Consider the following 13,843-nt stretch of genomic DNA (forward strand, 5'->3'; position numbering starts at 1 on the left):
TTTTTTTCCAAAAACAGAGGGTCTGAGGAGGTCGGCCCGGCGTCTAAGACTAGGTTTCAGACTCTAAGATCCTACCCGGGTATTACAAATTAGTCACTTTAAACTCGGCTTCCAATCTACTTTAAAATCCTTAATCAATATTGTTGCTGATTTTCAATGAATAGTTGTAAATATCGTACAAATTCTGGATTCACATGTATTGTAAGGCTCAGGACAGTCTGAAGCTTTCTCGCATTCTGCTAAAAACATGAAAGAAACTTTTAGTTTACATCATGATCAGAAATTTTAAGGAAATGTAAAAATGTTATAGTACATTTTTAAACATTAGTCGTAAAATGGTGCTGTGGCATTAACCACCTTCACAGATGTAAATGACGTAAAATAAGAATTTAGAAGTTATCTAATTATAGAATATTTAAAACACCTTTTAAAGAGACAGTACCTGGTTTCGGAAGATAATCTTCTTTATCCTCATCTTTAGTTTCCACAAGATAGGTTTTAGGCTCACCTTCATCCTCTAAATAATATACATTTTCATTAAAAACTAAAAAAAATGCTCTCCCTACTAGGGGGGGGGGGTCCCCTGTAGATTGAAAAGCTAGAAAGAATGGTGAATATTAATATATAAAGGGTGGGCAACTAGGGTAGGGGAGGGAACCCAATATACTATATACATCACTCAACTCTGTCATGATCTTGATTTAGGCCATCTTTTAGCTTATTTAGCCAATTGAGAAAAAAATACCAAAATTTTTCTTTGGCGCTTTGCACATTATTTCTAATAAGATTTCTAATTATTATTTACTGTTACAATACTTACATTTAAGATTATAAAAAACTAAGATCCTAAGAAACTGAATATTAATATATAAGAATATCAAGAAATAATAAGCGTTACATGAGACTATTAGGACTTTTGCAGACCATAAGAGGAGAACAGGGGTAAGCCCCTTACTGGCAAACAAGAGTAGAGGGACTACAGAAAGACTATATATGGATGGACAGACGGAAGATACTTCCAGGAACAATATACTGCTTAGGACTGCACAGACCTACAATTAAGAAGGTACTTAATAGTTGCCAATGATAAATCAGAGACTAACAGACATTAAGTTTGTTTTTAATCTTTGTGAAGAAACAATCTCAAGAACTGACGAGGGTCAACCCAGACCGAAATATATTTTCAATAAATGTGGAACTAACATCTACTCTTTTACTCTACAGAGATTTGGTCCATCACCATCACTGAATTTTAAATCATTAAGAAATCAATAAAAGACAGAAGAACAGAATTGGTTTGCACTTAGCTCACACATTCAACATTTTGGCTCATGTCACTTTACAGCTGTTTAAAGTATAATTTTTAAAAGGACAAAAACAAGTCAAAGGGTATAATAAGAAATTGGTTTGGTATATATTAAGAACAGATCCAAACCTGCAATAATTGAGAAATTCATTTTTTTCAACTTCAAACTATTAAAACAGAAATTTCATTCTGAATAATTTGTCGATATTGTCAAACCGTTCAAAAATAATTTTTTCGTTCCCCACTAGGGCTAGTTGTTTATACATTAAGATTCTCTAAAAATGTAGTTTTTTTTGGCTCCAGCATTTCCTTTTTTTATCAATTCACACGTTCCTGTTCAGCAACAGGGCACGCGGTTATATATTTGTCATTATATAGTTTGCAAGCAATTTTTTAGCCAATTAAAATTTTTTTCCTTCTTTTATTTAAGCTAGCAGTTTTTCTCTGAATGATCCAAAGAGGAAGGGAGTGCAGAGGCCCCATGATCCCCTTCCTGTTTGGATCATTCAGAGAAAAACTGCTAGCTTAAATAAAAGAAGGAAAAAAGAAACAGCATCCCTTTGTTTAAGGTTCTCCTAGATCTAGAGGCATTATCTTCTAATTTATCTTTTTTCAATTTATCTTCCTGCATTTTTGGGATAAATCTTACAAATGGAACACTTCTGTTAACTAGTTATAGATGTTTGTTGACCAGTTTAAGCATTACTTTGGTTCCTTTAACTTAATTTCAGCTTTATTCTTCCTCAAGAACTGTTCTCTGGTGCACTCTGGCATTTGTACCCTCTGGTACTCTGCATACTCTGGTATTCTGTATACTCCGGAATTCTGTACTCTCTGGTACTCTGTACTCTCTGGTAGTCTGTACGCTTTGGTATATTTAAGTAATATCAATCCAGATACAACTCTCTCTGTATTTTTTTTACAGACATTAATTCAGAGAACTGGTTTTGTTTTCTCGTCTAGCTCCTGCATCTTGCTCTGACAATGATTTCTCTTGACAAAAAGTTTTATTCTTTTCAACTTTTCTCTTGTTCACATATTCAATTTCAGGAAAGTCCTACTCTATGCTGGAAGAGCTGCTGCTATCTTCAGAGTTCTCCTGGATTGTTTTCTAGACTTTGTTAATCCAGTTCCTCCAAGTATATCCTTACGAGAACATTTCATGCTGAATTTTTACCGTCATCAACTGATAATTGAAAAATTGACTGAGCCATTTAGCTCCACAGTTAAAGCACTGGTCATTTTCATCTTCGGCTTCTTAGTTGATATTGTTGATCTCCGCTGGGGATGTGTTCCTTTGATCCAGGCTGTTAACATGAGCACTGAGCAGGGTTGGGCTTGCCATTTCTGTCTTTACCAAACAGAGCCTCAATACTTTTTTACTATCCAAAAAAATGTACTCATTTATTATTAAACAATTGATAGTGGTCCTATTATGGATAAAACTCAATCATGGATGAACAACAACAAGGAGAGGAGGAGGCTAGAAACAAGAATAAAAAAGTATTTAGGCTCCGTTTGGTAAAGACAGTAATAGCAAGCCCAACCCTGCTCATGTTTACCTGGATCAAACCAAATTAAATTTGAAAATTTCACACTTATGTAAAATTTAAGTGTTATTGTCCTTTTACAATCTTGAAAATTAGGTGTTATAATACTTTTTGTTTTGAAAATTGAAATAGAAATTTAAAATTTTATATGTTTGTTTCTAGGATTTTTGCATTCACACAACTTTTAGTTTAATAGTTTAATAGAAATGAATACTTTTAATAAAAAATTTCTTACTAGGTATGCAGTTGCCCTGTTCACAAATCATTTCTTCAGGACATTTCCATTTACCAGTCCGTTCAGCACAAGGTATATCTAGATTGAAAGATACTATTTATAGTACACAAAATGTGTTTTGGGCCACTCTGGACGTGAGATTTGAGTGTGATACCCCTGGAAGCTGTCATACTATGTAGAGAAATTTTGGTTAAATTAATTTTTAAGTCAATTTTTAAATTCCCAGTAAATACTTACAAAAAAATAGGGCCTTTGGGTTTTTATGATAATATTTTGTAATGCATACCTTTTATATTAATTTGGTTAGTGTAGTCTTCTCCATCATCTGTCCCTGAAAGATCAACTTAAAGAGACACTGTTGACATCAAAAGTTGTCTTAACTCACAATTATGAAGAAATGCGACTTTTACATCATCTTTGCCAAGGTCTATTGCAAAGACTAATCAAAAGACAGGGATTTGAAGATAGACAGATTGGTTCACTGAAAGAGGAGTTTAACCCCTAGTGGGAATACAAGCCATGCACAAGGATACCGGTTTTTTACTCGACCAGATGTGAGGACTGGACTGCCATGGAAGATACCTCTTAATAGAGCTTTCAGGGATCACAACTCCCCATTTTGCATATGGGGTGCAGTTATGGGTAACTTCCTTAATTCCCCTAACTGGGAAACAGTATAAAATGAAGGAACACAGGGAGAAATCCCCTATACCCTTCTTCCTACAAACCTCCTTATCTCTCTCCTACCTGCTCCACAACTCGATGTTAAAAGAACTATTTGGAAAGGCCTTAAAGTGTAAAAACAAGAAACAAGAAGCAAGAAGAAAAAATAAATTGAACAGAAAAAAGTGGAAGGGAAATCTCTTGACAGTAGAGATGGGTGCTTAAAGCAAGATAAACAAGAAAGAAGAAGAAAACTTTGAACAGGAAAAATTAGAAGGGGATTTGAGCTTCACATTATCTATTTTTTTCACCGATAATGAATGAAGACAAATACACAGGATGGCAGACGTCCCATCCCCCCTTCTTTGTCCTACTTGAGATAAAAAAACTGGAAAATGTGTAAAATGCCCCCCTCACCCCTCTCCCCCTCCAAGAAAAGCTAGGAATGCAGGAGCTCGACACAGTATCATGACTGAAGCAAAATTTAAATATAAACAAGGGGAAGAGTAACCTTGCCACTCTCAATATATAGAATATAGATACAGGGCTTTAAAAAATAGTTCTACCTCTGCAATTTGGCTAGCTGCAGAAAACATCCAAAAAATTCATTTATTTTTATTTTCAAAATTAGCCATAGTGTGATTGAAGGATGGACAAGGAATGGAAGATCAAGAAGAAAGGATTAAAAACAAGAAATATAGAAGTCTCAAAATGTTTTCATCTGATATCATATTAAAATTTAAAAATATTGTAAAATTTAATTAAAATAAATAATTAAAGTCAAAAGAAGATAGACAGATTCTTGATACTATGCAAAGACTTTGCAGATTATAAAGACGAGACAGTTTTGAAGGGCTTGGAGGTCATTTTGCATATCATGAGGCTCTGAAGATCATTTTGCGGTGCTCATGGTGGCCATTGCACCCACTCCCTCATAAGGCAAAGAAAGGGAAATATCACTGTTATAATAAACTCCAGTGTTTTGGGTAAATAAGAATTGAATTCTGTGCAAAGCGACAAAACATCAACTTTAAAGCCTTGAAAAAAGGCCTATGTTTTTCTTTTCATGTACAAGTTAATTTGTTTGGAAATAAGAAGCCTCTCTTTTTCTTCTTGTATGCATGTTAATGGGTCTGGAAATTTTCCTATACCCACCATTGAATTTTCTTCACATCTCATCATCATATTTAAGAGTTACAGGTAGTCATTCAAGTTTAATTCTTTGCTTGTAGAATTTAATTTATAAAACCAAAACTTATTTATCACCTCCTACACTTTCTCCAGGTTGGTCATCTGTTTCCAGGAGATACTTTTTTGATTCTCTTAAACCAATTCAAACATTTCATCTTCAAAACCACGTTACCATTTTTTTCAGTGTTTGAATTCTTCATTTTTATCACGTTTTGAAAGTACCCTAATTTCTAATTTGTTCATAGATTTTTTAGTCTTTTTTTGTGGACTTTTAAGACTGTAAGTTCTAGATTTGATAAAAAGATTATCTTTTTCAAAATTGCTAGAATTAAGGACGGCTAACGAAGAAGACCAAATAAATGATGAAGTAGAGAAATGAAGACAAGAAGACAAGTAACAAAGTCAAACCTTAAAGAAATCCAACGTATAGAAACAGCTATGTATAGCAACAAGGCGTATTTTCCGGGAGCAATTTTTTATATTTTTGAGAAATTAAACGTTTTTGTAAAACATTGTAGATTATCAGTATCATTATCATAATTTCTAATTTTTCTAACATACCCTAGACATTAAACGAGCAAAACAGTTTAATATGTACATTGTACTGCTCTCTATTGTGTTTAAGGTCCCCCAGAGTTTATTATGTACTGACAACATAAATGAATGCTTATATGGTTATACATAAAATAGCGTGTTATTATTAAACAAATATTTTATAAAACTGCTATCTACAGTTTTGTTTTTAGAAAAAAATTCTTAAAAGTATAAAAAAAGTTCTCTAGCAATGCTAATATGATTTCATAAAACTCCATTTTACTATTTAAATAAAAGGATTTTATGAAAATTATATCTACTTTACACAGATTATTCAATTTCTCAAAAATATAAAAAATGTTCTCCTGGAAAATACGCCTTGTTGCTATACGTAGCGGTTTCTATGCGTAAGATTTCTATAAAATTTGACTTCACAAGTAACAATAGCTAGTTCAGAATACTATGGCAGCAGATCAAATTTGATTTTGGATTTTGGAAGATTTAAAAAGATTTTGAAAAAGAAAAACAACGGAAGGCAAGCTGCAGCGTGCTAAAATTCTAGCACTAGCTCCTCTTCGCAAAGCAAATTGAAAAATTTAAAGAAATCAGCTGTTGAGGGTTGAGGACTCTTGCTGAAGGAGGGAGGTAAGGCAATTTCCCAGCACTGCTTCTGAACCTCAATTTACCTATTTGCGGCAGTGTACATCCCCAGAAGGCTTCCAAACCTCCCCCAACAGTCTTTGGGAAGGATCTTCTATTTATAATAGTTACTTAAAATGGGACTAATTTGATTATTTAAGCATCGGTAGTCGATCTATAGTATCCTTAACATTTGCATAATATAATTTTTTTACAATCAAAGTTTGGACTGGAAAAACTTAAACTTTGTAGATTTTGTTTGAAATTGTGTTTGTTTTTCGTTTTGATTTGTGAAAAGATTTGTTGATAAAATAATCTATTAATCAAAGCTGTTTTCTCTCCTAACTTTGATTTAAAGAAAAATAAATACTATGCAAATGTTAAGGATACTATGGATTGACTAGTGTGCTTAAATTATCGAATTAGTCTCGTTTTAAGTAGAAATTGACGATTATAATTGATGATTCATTCCCGGAAGACTGTTTGGGGGAGGTTCGGAAGCCCTATGGGGATGCGCACTGCCGCAAATAGGTAAAATGAGGTTCGGAAGCTGTGTGGGGGAGGTTGCCTTCCCTCCCTCGCTGAAGTGCGTCCTTTCGACAAGGAACATAGTTGCTGAGAAATATTATATTTAATACTACAACGTGTGTATTTAAACCTAACTTATGAAGGATATAATTTTGAAATATGATAAATTAGTATTTAAGATTTTTGTTCAGCCTCTTTAAAAAAAACCCTAATTTTTTAAACAAATCAAAAAATAATGCCCACCTCGATTTTAAAACAATTTTAAAGTTTTCTGATGCAAAAATTAATAAAATCTAAGAAATATCTTTTTTTCACTGCAAATGCAATAATGAATTCCTCATTCTGAAATTCAGGTTTCATGTTTATTTTTAAATTGTAGCTAATGAGTAATGAATGTTTTTCAAACTAAAATTGTTAAAAATGTTTAAATTCCTAGGGACAGTATAAATGTGAGAATAGAGAGAGACCGAATCATTTGATTGTTCATGATTAACTGAAATAATTATTTAAAGAAATTAATAATTTAATAAGATTGCTTATTCAGTGAATTATATAATTAGCAATATTTCAATTTAGAACGCCGCCTTTGAAATTTATCAAAACGCCGAAATCTTGTAAATTATGAGAGTTACCACAAAAAAGCCCTTGATAACAATGTTTAAAGATTTTGAAATATATTTTTAATCTTTTTTATTTGTTGAGTGTTCATGAAAAATTTCAGCCCATTCGGTCCTGCCGTTTGGTCGGCCAAAATATTTTTTGAAAATGTTTAATTTTTTTGGTACTTTAAAGGCCCCCAAAAAAAATCCGCGAACCTTTTTTACTCTCAAAATCAAGCACAAAAATGTGTAGATAAATTGTTTCTATCAAAATCTAAAATTTTAAAAAGATCGAATCAGAGAATCAGAAAATTCGCAATTTTCAGTTCTGGTATAATTTTTACGGAAAAATTGTTTTTCAAGGTTTCAACTGAACAGCGTATATTTAATACTTTGGAATAATATACTAAGAAGAAAGGAACTAGAGAATTTAAATAACTTTTCCTTGAAAATTAGACCAGAGCTGAAAATTGCCAATTTTCTGTGATTCTGTGATTCAATCTTAATAAGATTTTAGATTTAGGGAGAATTAATATGAATAAACATTTTTGCTTTTCTGAACTTTTGATTATGAAAAAAAAAGGTTTGCGGATTTTTTTGGGCCATTGAAGTACAAAAAAAAAATTACAAATTCTCAAAAATTTTTGAAAAAAAAACATACAGGAGAGTTGCACAAAAAAGGTACAATTTTGCACCAGAATTTTCACATTGGCGCAATGAAGAATTATATGTTGTATAATATAGATACATGAAATTTATATACATTAACACTAAGCTTATGTTTACTGGCAAAGCTCCAAAACTTTATATTTAGTTTCAAGAGTTCACAGTGTACACACTGCAAAATTTAAAACAGATATTTAAATAGAACTTAATTAGTGAATTAATTAAGAAGAGTCGTTAATATTCAGAAGTTATTGGAATTGAACACTTTAAACACTAGACAAACTTTATCTCCGGTTGTACAATGTCTGGTAAAAGTTGTCAGGTTTGCAGTACAGTAGCTGAATCTTCATGTACGGGTTGTTTTGCAGTCTTCTACTGTAGTAAGTTTATTTATATATATATTACTACCTGAAGTGTACGGCGTTGCCCGTGGAATTTGAAAAACACTTAATTTTGTTTAGCTTAAGTTACCCCCTCCCCTCTTCGCTTGGTTAGGAACATAGCTAAAATATGTGTATATATATATATATATATATTAGGAAATAGGTATTCATTACATGATTCGAAGTTATCCATATATATATATATATATATATAAACAAATATACACGCAAACATTGTATAACATGAAACATAATGTTGTATATTTCTTTTCTTACAAAATAAAAATAGCTATATATATATGAGCGAAGACACTTGTAAATTGATCGAATTTAATTTATTTCCCCATGGACTAATTATTGCTGAACGTGTTTTGTTTTATGATTCAACAATATAGCTTGCTGTTTTCTTATACTTTTCATTTAAAATGTATCCGCCGAAAAAAAAAAAAACCAGCGGGTACAGAACCCTCCCCACTAAAAGATAAAAAAAATAAGCTCCCCTGGACAAATTCCTAAATACGAGTCCATCTAGTATGTAAATAAAACATTTTCTCTTTGTATACAGTGTAAAACAAAAACAAAAAAAGTTTGCGGATTTTATGAAACAAAATCGTGGATTATCAATTAAAATCGAAAATTGTTGGAGGCAAAATTTTGAAATTTTGAACATTCATAAAGCTTCATGTGAAGTAAAATACACAAAATTTGGGCCCGATCGGTTCAGCCGTTTATTGGATAAAAGTAGACAGACGGACAAGTAAAGTATATATATGATGAATTGTTTAAGGTCAAGAGCATCAAAAAATGGATTGGAGCAAGCATAAAGTGAACTGTAGTAAACCATATACTGTAATTCAAGACTCTGTAGCTGGCAGAGTAATGGTAGCATCAAGGTAAATAAATTCAAAATAAAATTTTGAAATCTATTTGATTAAAATTCAGGATCAAAATATTGTTTTAATTCTAGGAATTTGGAGATCGGAGATATTATTCTAAAAGAAAAAGCTGCTCTTGTTGGGCCCAACACAGACAGGAAAATTAGTTTTTTTACTTTCAAGTAAAATTTTGTCTTAAGAACTTTTACTACCTCCTTAACTTCTTAACTTCTTAAATTCTTTGTTTTAAAAAATAAGTGGTCAAAAATATTTAAATATGTTATTATTGTATTACCCAATTCATATTTTTTTCGATCTCACCCTTTTCTCTTTTATGTAGATATGTATATTTTTAATGAGAAAACTGAGATAATTCCGTACTCCGTAGGTTCAAAGATTGTTGATTTATAGACCAAAACGCTATTTAATTCAAAACGAAGAATCTAACGTTTCTCCTCCTGGTTAGATAGTTTAATAGTACGACTTTGTAACCTCGGAGCTCTCCTTGTTTTGATGTAATGCACAAGTACGATAAAGCAAGTTTATCCGATTTCGAAATAGAAATTTCTTTAAAATTCTTCGCAATAGCTATTCAATATGAGAAGTTACTTATAACAACAGTTCATTGCAATAGCTCTTCAATCTGAGAAGTTACTAATACCATAAGTTCATTGCAATAGCTCTTCAATATGAGAAGTTACTAATAACATAAGTTCATTGCAATAGCTCTTCAATAGAGAAGTTACTAATAACATAAGTTCTTCGCAATAGCTCTTCAATATGAGAAGTTACTTATGACATAAGTTCTTCGTAATAGCTCTTCAAGATGATTAGTTACTTATAACATAATTTCATTGCAATAGCTCTTCAATATGGGAAGTTACTACTTATAAACATAAGTTCAATGCAATAGCTCTTCAATATGGGAAGTTACTACTTATAAACATAAGTTCATTGCAATAGCTCTTCAATATGGGAAGTTACTACTTATAAACATAAGTTCAATGCAATAGCTCTTCAATATGAGAAGTCCCTTATAGCATAAGTTCATTGCAATAGCTCTTCAATATGTCAAGTTACTACTTATAAACATAAGTTCATTGCAATAGCTCTTCAATATGGGAAGTTACTACTTATAAACATAAGTTCAATATTACGCGCAATTTAATTTCGTTTAAAGAGGATAGAATTGAATAAAAGAAAAGAAAAAACAATTGTAAATATTTCTAGTGGAAGTAAACCTATCTGTCTTGGATGTTCTGCTTCTGTTGAAGTAAGCCAATGCAAAATGAAGTATTATAATTTCTGAACCATTGTAACCATTACGCCCTTTCTTATGAAGGGTGTATTGTATCATCCTCTATAAATTTGGCTGGTTTTTCTCTAAATGATAAAAAGTAAACAAATTTTTTTGTATTTTTTACACACTTTATGGACATCCTAAAGTGAAAAATTTGGCTAGGAATATATTGGATTTAAAAATAAAAACATTCAAAAATCTATGAATGTTTACGGAAAAAACGGCAAAATTTTGAGTGTTACTATTTATACAAAGAAAAGAAAAATTTAAAAGTAAATTTTTTTCTTTAAGGGGGGCAAGCGCCCTGAAAGCCCAGTATTAAAAAATTTGTGAATCAATTAACTTTATAGTTTTAAAAGAAATACTACCAGATTTTACACAGAAATTTCGAGATGTATTCCAATTTTATGTTTCTGTTTTTAGTGAAAAGTATTATCTTGGAATTCTACTTGCTCCGATAATAATGTAAAATTTGTTGTATTTTTAATGCAATTTGATATTCCTAGAGTGGGAATCAGATAACAGGTTGTCTTTGTTCCTTTTTCTACCAAAGAATGTTCTCTAATATATTTCTAAACAATTTGAGATCACTGTTTTGAGAAAGTTTGCAATTAGAAATTAGAAAATAGTCGGACAGTTAGCGACAATTCACAAAAAGGGGACGCAGAATATTCCACTGTTTTCTGGTTCTCACTGTAATACAGTTTCATACCCAATTATACCAAACCCAAAATTCTAAGTCTTTTTCTGAAATTATTTTTTTTTAAATTGTCAGAAATATTGTAAATAAAAGAGATTAAAGAATTGTTTAGAAAGAATATTGCCTTTGTTCGATATGCTGCGCTCCTCTCTGCCAACCAGCATGCCAGACAAGTGCTCTGCATGCTGAAGAATGCAAGTAAGTATACACATTTTTGCTTTCTATAAAGAAGTATAAGTAAATAAACATCCAAGATATTAAGGGTGCCCCCCCCCCTAATTCATGGGGGGGGGGTGCAGAAGTTCAATGTATACTTCTATATAAATATTTGTAGGATCTTGAAGCAGAACCCGGATGCCCTTTACTGTGCCATTAAGCATGGAGCTGTTATTAAAAGAAAAAAGTCTCCTTCAAATGCCAATTATCAGGTAACAGGAAAAATTATAAGATATGATTTATATTTTAAAAATCTTTTACTTAAATATATTTTTACTTTGAAATAAATCTATTCTATAACATGACTGCCATCTAATATTTTTTCTCTTTGGTATCAAACACCATTTTACTAAAAAGACATTTTGAACTTTTCAACTGTAATGTTTCTTGGGACACCCTCTAAATAAATATCGTAAATAATGTTAAAGGGAGGTCATTTTTTAAACTTTTTAGAAAACAACATTTTTGTTCCGAATTTTTAGTGCGTATGTTTACTATAAGTTTCTCTACCCAGCTTGGAATGACTTAAGTAGCTGATTGAAAGAATTTGCAATTTGGTTGTTTATTAAGGTTAGATAATCTGTTTGCAATGTACGTAAGACAATTTTCTCTTCATAGCAAGTGGACATAAAAAATCTTAATATGTATAAATGCTTATTTGGCAGCATATGAAGTCACAACGTTGTTGGTGAGAGTGGGAAGAATTGTTATCCGCTTGTCAGCAGTAAAAAACGCAGAAAATCCTTCTCCCCCTCTCATCACACAACGTTGTAACTGCATCTTCCCCCAAGAGTCAGTTACGTTAGATGAGGATTTTGAGGGGCCATTGCAATTAAGACGACATTTAAAATACGGAGCGTATCCTGAGTGTGTCCCAACTTAATAAACAAGATTGGACTAAAAAAATCCCTTTTTAGATAATCCTTGTACTTCGAGCACTACTACTTAAAAGAATAGATGTGAAAAAGTTTAAATCTGTAATAGGACTTCAATCTCATTTAGGAACATCATTAAGCATGGAATCTTGTTGTTTGTTAGAAACTATAGTCATGGGATCAAAAAACGTCACTTTTTCGGCGTCTTAAAAAATATTTTTTTCGTGTTAAAATTTCAAAACGATTATTTTTTTCTTTCAATATTTAAGATTTACTTTGTAAGCTGACATTGTGTTTAGTTCGCGCATATTATAGCAAAAAAAATAATGTTTTTATAACAAATTCAGTATTTTTTTTTCATGAAACAAGTATTCATTTTCAACGTTTATATCGAGATTCTCATTAATAAGAAATTTTGCGGCTTTTTCAATAGTATATGTTAAACTCTTTAAAGTCGACTTAACTCCGTTTAGTCTGTGTTAAACTCTTTAAAGTCGACTTAACTCCGTTTAATCTGTTTTCTTTAAAGTTGAATTGGTGATTATATAAAGATTTGAACCAATGATAGGTAGTTCAGCCACTTAGTTTAAATCCATTAATTTCAGTTTAAATATATTTGAATAAAGTTTAATGTTTTTTAATGGATCAGAGGAAAGAGAAGAAATGGGAACGACAAAGGTAAAATATGTATTTTGCTGAGACTAACGTTCTAATTTCAAGTGACCCACCATTAGTTTAAAAAAGGGCATGCCTAATTCACAACAGCAACAACGTGGTTTCTGTTTGAAAAGTGTTGAAATATGAAAATTATCTGATTTCTCTCCTAATGCAAAAATCCCCAAATCACCTTCATAAAGCTTAAAGAACCGTGCATGAAAATAATGGAATCAAAAATAGAAAATAAGGGATGTGGATGGAAAAGAAGAGATGTGGATGGAAAAGAAGGGATGCAGATGTATGTGGATGTGAATGGATGTGGATGGAAAAGAAGGGATGTAGATGTATGTGGATGTGAATGGATGTGATGGATTGGATGGATGTAGATGGATGTGGATGGATGTGGATGGATGTGGATGGATGTGGATGGATGTGGATGGATGTGGATGGATGTGGATGAAAATTACAATGGTAGTCTCTATAAGAGTACACAATTGTATAATACAGGGTGTCCTACCAAAAAGAATAATGAAAAATTTCGAATGGCTGTCATATTAAAGTAAATTATATTTGAGTAAAATATGTTTTTTTTTTTTTATCAAAATAAACTGCAAAAAGTATTTATTATACCTTATATAGTATATGGAAGAAGACATTCAAAACCATTTACCAACTGTCATGTTTTGTGGGACACCCTGTATTATATATTTTATTATATACTGAATTATAGAAATAGCTGAGCCTATCTATTCCTTATTTTGCTTTATGTAGGGTGTTCATGAGAAGATAATACGAGTTCTACAGCAATACAAACTTCAGGGCAGGACTTAATACAACAATTGCATTAAGAGCGCTTCGCAACCTTATTTCTCATAATAATCTAATAATCTTGTGTTGTCTTCTTCTTCTTCTTCTTCTTCTTCTTC

The 13,843-nt window shown here is 31.7% G+C and overlaps 2 protein-coding genes across 3 annotated transcripts; one reads left to right on the plus strand and one right to left on the minus strand.

Moving 5' to 3' along the window:
- Positions 1-6: 6 nt before the first annotated feature.
- On the minus strand, positions 7-7,156 carry LOC111717858 (uncharacterized). Of its 2 annotated transcripts, none has more exons than XM_023493314.1 (6): positions 7,079-7,156; positions 5,021-5,077; positions 3,378-3,422; positions 3,092-3,169; positions 443-517; positions 7-236 (listed from the first exon to the last, which is right to left on the minus strand). In XM_023493314.1, exons 1-6 carry the CDS (start codon positions 7,131-7,133, stop codon positions 154-156), a joined length of 393 nt encoding a protein of 130 aa, XP_023349082.1. In that variant the 5' UTR covers positions 7,134-7,156; the 3' UTR covers positions 7-153. The 2 variants fall into 2 exon arrangements, with proteins under 2 accessions (XP_023349082.1, XP_023349081.1); XM_023493313.1 differs by having other exon boundaries at positions 8-239; positions 7,079-7,152.
- Positions 7,157-8,038: 882 nt separating this feature from the next.
- On the plus strand, positions 8,039-13,775 carry LOC111717857 (uncharacterized). Its single transcript, XM_023493312.1, has 9 exons — positions 8,039-8,291; positions 9,082-9,187; positions 9,262-9,327; positions 10,400-10,442; positions 11,282-11,367; positions 11,504-11,597; positions 12,303-12,387; positions 12,910-12,938; positions 13,689-13,775. Exons 1-9 carry the CDS (start codon positions 8,213-8,215, stop codon positions 13,746-13,748), a joined length of 648 nt encoding a protein of 215 aa, XP_023349080.1. The 5' UTR covers positions 8,039-8,212; the 3' UTR covers positions 13,749-13,775.
- Positions 13,776-13,843: the final 68 nt, after the last annotated feature.

This window comes from Eurytemora carolleeae, unplaced genomic scaffold (assembly GCF_000591075.1).
Source record: "Eurytemora carolleeae unplaced genomic scaffold, Eaff_2.0 scaffold2132, whole genome shotgun sequence".
Classification (NCBI taxonomy): Eukaryota; Metazoa; Arthropoda; class Copepoda; order Calanoida; family Temoridae; genus Eurytemora; species Eurytemora carolleeae.

Coding starts and splice junctions, on each gene's coding strand:
- LOC111717857 (XM_023493312.1), top strand. CDS start 8,213: ATGTCTGGTAAAAGTTGTCAGGTTTGCAGTACAGTAGCTGAATCTTCA. Junction 12,388..12,909: donor AGGACTTCAATCTCATTTAG/GAACATCATTAA, acceptor TTAATGGATCAG/AGGAAAGAGAAGAAATGGGA. Junction 12,939..13,688: donor AAGAAATGGGAACGACAAAG/GTAAAATATGTA, acceptor TGCTTTATGTAG/GGTGTTCATGAGAAGATAAT.
- LOC111717858 (XM_023493313.1), bottom strand. CDS start 7,133: ATGAACAATCAAATGATTCGGTCTCTCTCTATTCTCACATTTATACTG. Junction 5,078..7,078: donor CACATTTATACTGTCCCTAG/GAATTTAAACAT, acceptor GAATTGGTTTAA/GAGAATCAAAAAAGTATCTC. Junction 3,423..5,020: donor ACCTGGAGAAAGTGTAGGAG/GTGATAAATAAG, acceptor TTGATCTTTCAG/GGACAGATGATGGAGAAGAC.